Raw genomic sequence first — 2,776 nt, 5'->3', positions numbered from 1 at the left:
CGCTCTGTTGCCCAGGCTGGAGTGCAGTCGTGCGATCTTGGCTCACTGCAAGCTCCGCCTCCCGGGTTCACACCATTCTCCTGCCTCAGCCTCCCAAGTATCTGGGACTACAGGCGCCCACCACCACACCTGGCTAATTTTTTGTATTTTTAGTGGAGATGGGGTTTCACTGCATTAGCCAGAATGGTCTTGATCTCCTGACCTCGTGATCTGCCCACCTTGGCCTCCCAAAGTGCTGGGATTACAGGCGTGAGCCACCGTGCCTGATTTGTTGTAGGTCTGTTCCTAGGCTTCTTAGGTTGCCATGTGGTTGAAACCAAAAGTGATGGTAGATATTTTTAATATTCACATACAGGTGACATTGCCATGAAGTTAAATCAAAAGTGCTAGTAGGTAGTTAACAGTAAGATAAAGTTCCTATTCCAAACCTACAGTTATGAAGTGGACATTTGGGCCATCCAATTATGTTTTTCTGATAAATTTCTAAATAAAGTATGGGGGTTTCTCCCCCCCCCAAAAATTGAAGGCTTCACAGTTGCTCCACCCATCTTGTCATGCATCAGAATGCAATGGAAATAGGCAAATTCTTAGAGACAGAAAACGTCGCTGTGGTTGCCGGGGCTGAGCAAACGGGATGGCAAGTGAATGCTCACGGGCACAGAGCTCCCTTTTGGGGTGACACAAATGTTCTGGAAGGAGATAGTAGTGATGGTCTGCAGCACTGAAAATGCAGTAAAAGCCTCTGATTCTCACACTTGAAAATGGTTACTTTGATGTTATGTGAATCTTACCTGAATTTTCGAAGTTTTCATTGGTGATAGAAATAAACATTCCGCCAGGCACAGTGGCTCACACCTGTAATCCCAGCACTTTGGGAGGCTGAGGTGGGCGGATTACCTGAGGTCAGGAATTCGACACCAGCCTGACCAACATGGAGAAACCCCGTCTCTACTAAAAATACAAAATTAACCAGGCGTGGTGGCGCATGCCTGTAATCCCAGGTACTCGGGAGGCTGAGGCAGGAGAATCGCTTGAACCCAGGAGGCGGAGGTTGCGGTGAGCTGAGATCACGCCATTGCTCTCCAGCCTGGACAACAAGAGTGAAACTCCATCTCAAAAAGAAAAAAAAAAAGAAAGAAACTTATCCTCAGCATGGGTAAAAACTGCACACTGGGGATTAGGAACCTTGAGAATCATTATTTGCCTCTTTTCCTGTCACTCACTGGCTCTTTCTCATCCGTGCTCAGGATACGCACCGAGGACTCTTCATCCAGCAGCTCCGACCCACACAGAACCTGCAGCCAAGAATTAAGCTCAAGCTGTTCGGCCACTCGGGATCTGGGAAAACCACCCTTGTAGAATCTCTCAAGTGTGGGCTGCTGAGGAGCTTTTTCAGAAGGCGTCGGCCCAGACTGTCTTCCACCAACTCCAGCAGGTTCCCACCCTCACCCCTGGCTTCTAAGCCCACAGGTAGGAACCTCCACGCTGGCCCCTGTCTTTCCAGCAGGTGTTGGCTTCTACTCTCTCTCCTCTCAAGGTCTGGCAGGGAAGGCAGTTGTGTTTGGGTCACTTGGCCTGTACTGGACCCTGTGGCCTTAGTGGGTTTCAGGTCCAGGTTGGCTGGCGGCCTTGTGTGTGCTGCCTGTTGTCCAGCAATAGCAAACTGACTTGGCAGTCGCAAAACCAGGGCCTCTCTGAAATCACAGCCACAGACACAAAGGTCCATCCTCATAAATGTGCAAACTGCAGAATTTGCACAGTCAGCTTTGGGGACACAATTGCACATTGCATTGCATTCTACTCAGGGGCTCTGGCCTTAGAGACTAAAAGAGCTCAAACTCAAACAGTCCAAGCATAGCACAGATCAAGTACCAGCCCAAGAAGGGTCCTCACCGCTTACCCTTCTTTCTGGAGTGCTACAGGCAGACCCAGTGTTATAGATACGTAGAGCAACAAAAAGGGGTTTCTAGGAAGCACCATCCTGCTCAGTTCAAGGCTGGAGAGGGGTTTCCAGAGGCTCCTTAGTGGTTTTCAGGGATGGTCTCTCTGGTCACATCCACCCTCCTTGGGAAGCTTTGCTGCCTTCTGGGCCTGCCACAGACAGGGTTATGGATTCACGTTAGGGGGCTGTCAGCAAACACCTGGCAGTGAGCAAGAGAAAACGATGCAATCTTGGGTGTGATTCCAACTGAATCCTCCTCTAGACAGAGCGAGTTCGTTTGTGGAAAGATGAGAGACCTTCGAAGAGTTTCCTAAACCAGAACAGTTTTGTGCTTCGTGTCTTGATTCATTCTCTGTATATGATGTCACAGAAGAGCCAGGTCTGTTCCCCAGGTGGACACCAAATGTGTTAAAGTTTGTGTTTCTCTTACATCCCCTCAGGGAGGGAGGATGTTAGGGGCCATGGGTAGCTGTGGAGAGTTGGCTGAGATTTATATGCCCTTTTCAACTTCTGGTCTCTGAACACAGCTATAGAATTGAAATGAGGAGAAGAAAGAATAACCAAAACAGTTATAATTTGTCTTATTATATGGCTGATACATATGTCAATATTACAGAGCACTGTGTGCCAGGAACTGGGAGAAATACGGTCTGAATGACCCCTCATTTAGTCCACATGACAGCTTCCGGGGTGTTTTTACCGCTGTTTCACTGCAGCCTTGAGGAGTCAGTTGGCTTCCTGAGGCGCACAGGTGGAAAATCCCGGAACATCTGGTGCCTGAGCCAGTGCTTGTCAATGACACCCTGCCTAAGGAATTCACGGGCACACCTTTCC

The 2,776-nt window shown here is 49.0% G+C and overlaps 1 protein-coding gene across 4 annotated transcripts in view; it reads left to right on the top strand.

The window, feature by feature from the left end:
* Positions 1-2,776, top strand: part of DAPK1 (death-associated protein kinase 1) — a 229,796-nt gene that overhangs the window by 200,801 nt on the left and 26,219 nt on the right. For all 4 annotated transcript variants that reach the window (XM_011975208.1, XM_011975207.1, XM_011975209.1 and 1 more), the window contains one exon: positions 1,248-1,470. In XM_011975208.1, the coding sequence (XP_011830598.1) occupies positions 1,248-1,470 (223 nt within the window). The remainder of the gene's footprint in view (positions 1-1,247; positions 1,471-2,776) is intronic.

This window comes from Mandrillus leucophaeus, unplaced genomic scaffold (genome assembly GCF_000951045.1).
Source record: "Mandrillus leucophaeus isolate KB7577 unplaced genomic scaffold, Mleu.le_1.0 Scaffold152, whole genome shotgun sequence".
Classification (NCBI taxonomy): domain Eukaryota; kingdom Metazoa; phylum Chordata; class Mammalia; order Primates; family Cercopithecidae; genus Mandrillus; species Mandrillus leucophaeus.
This window is presented reverse-complemented; position numbering and strand designations above follow the sequence as displayed.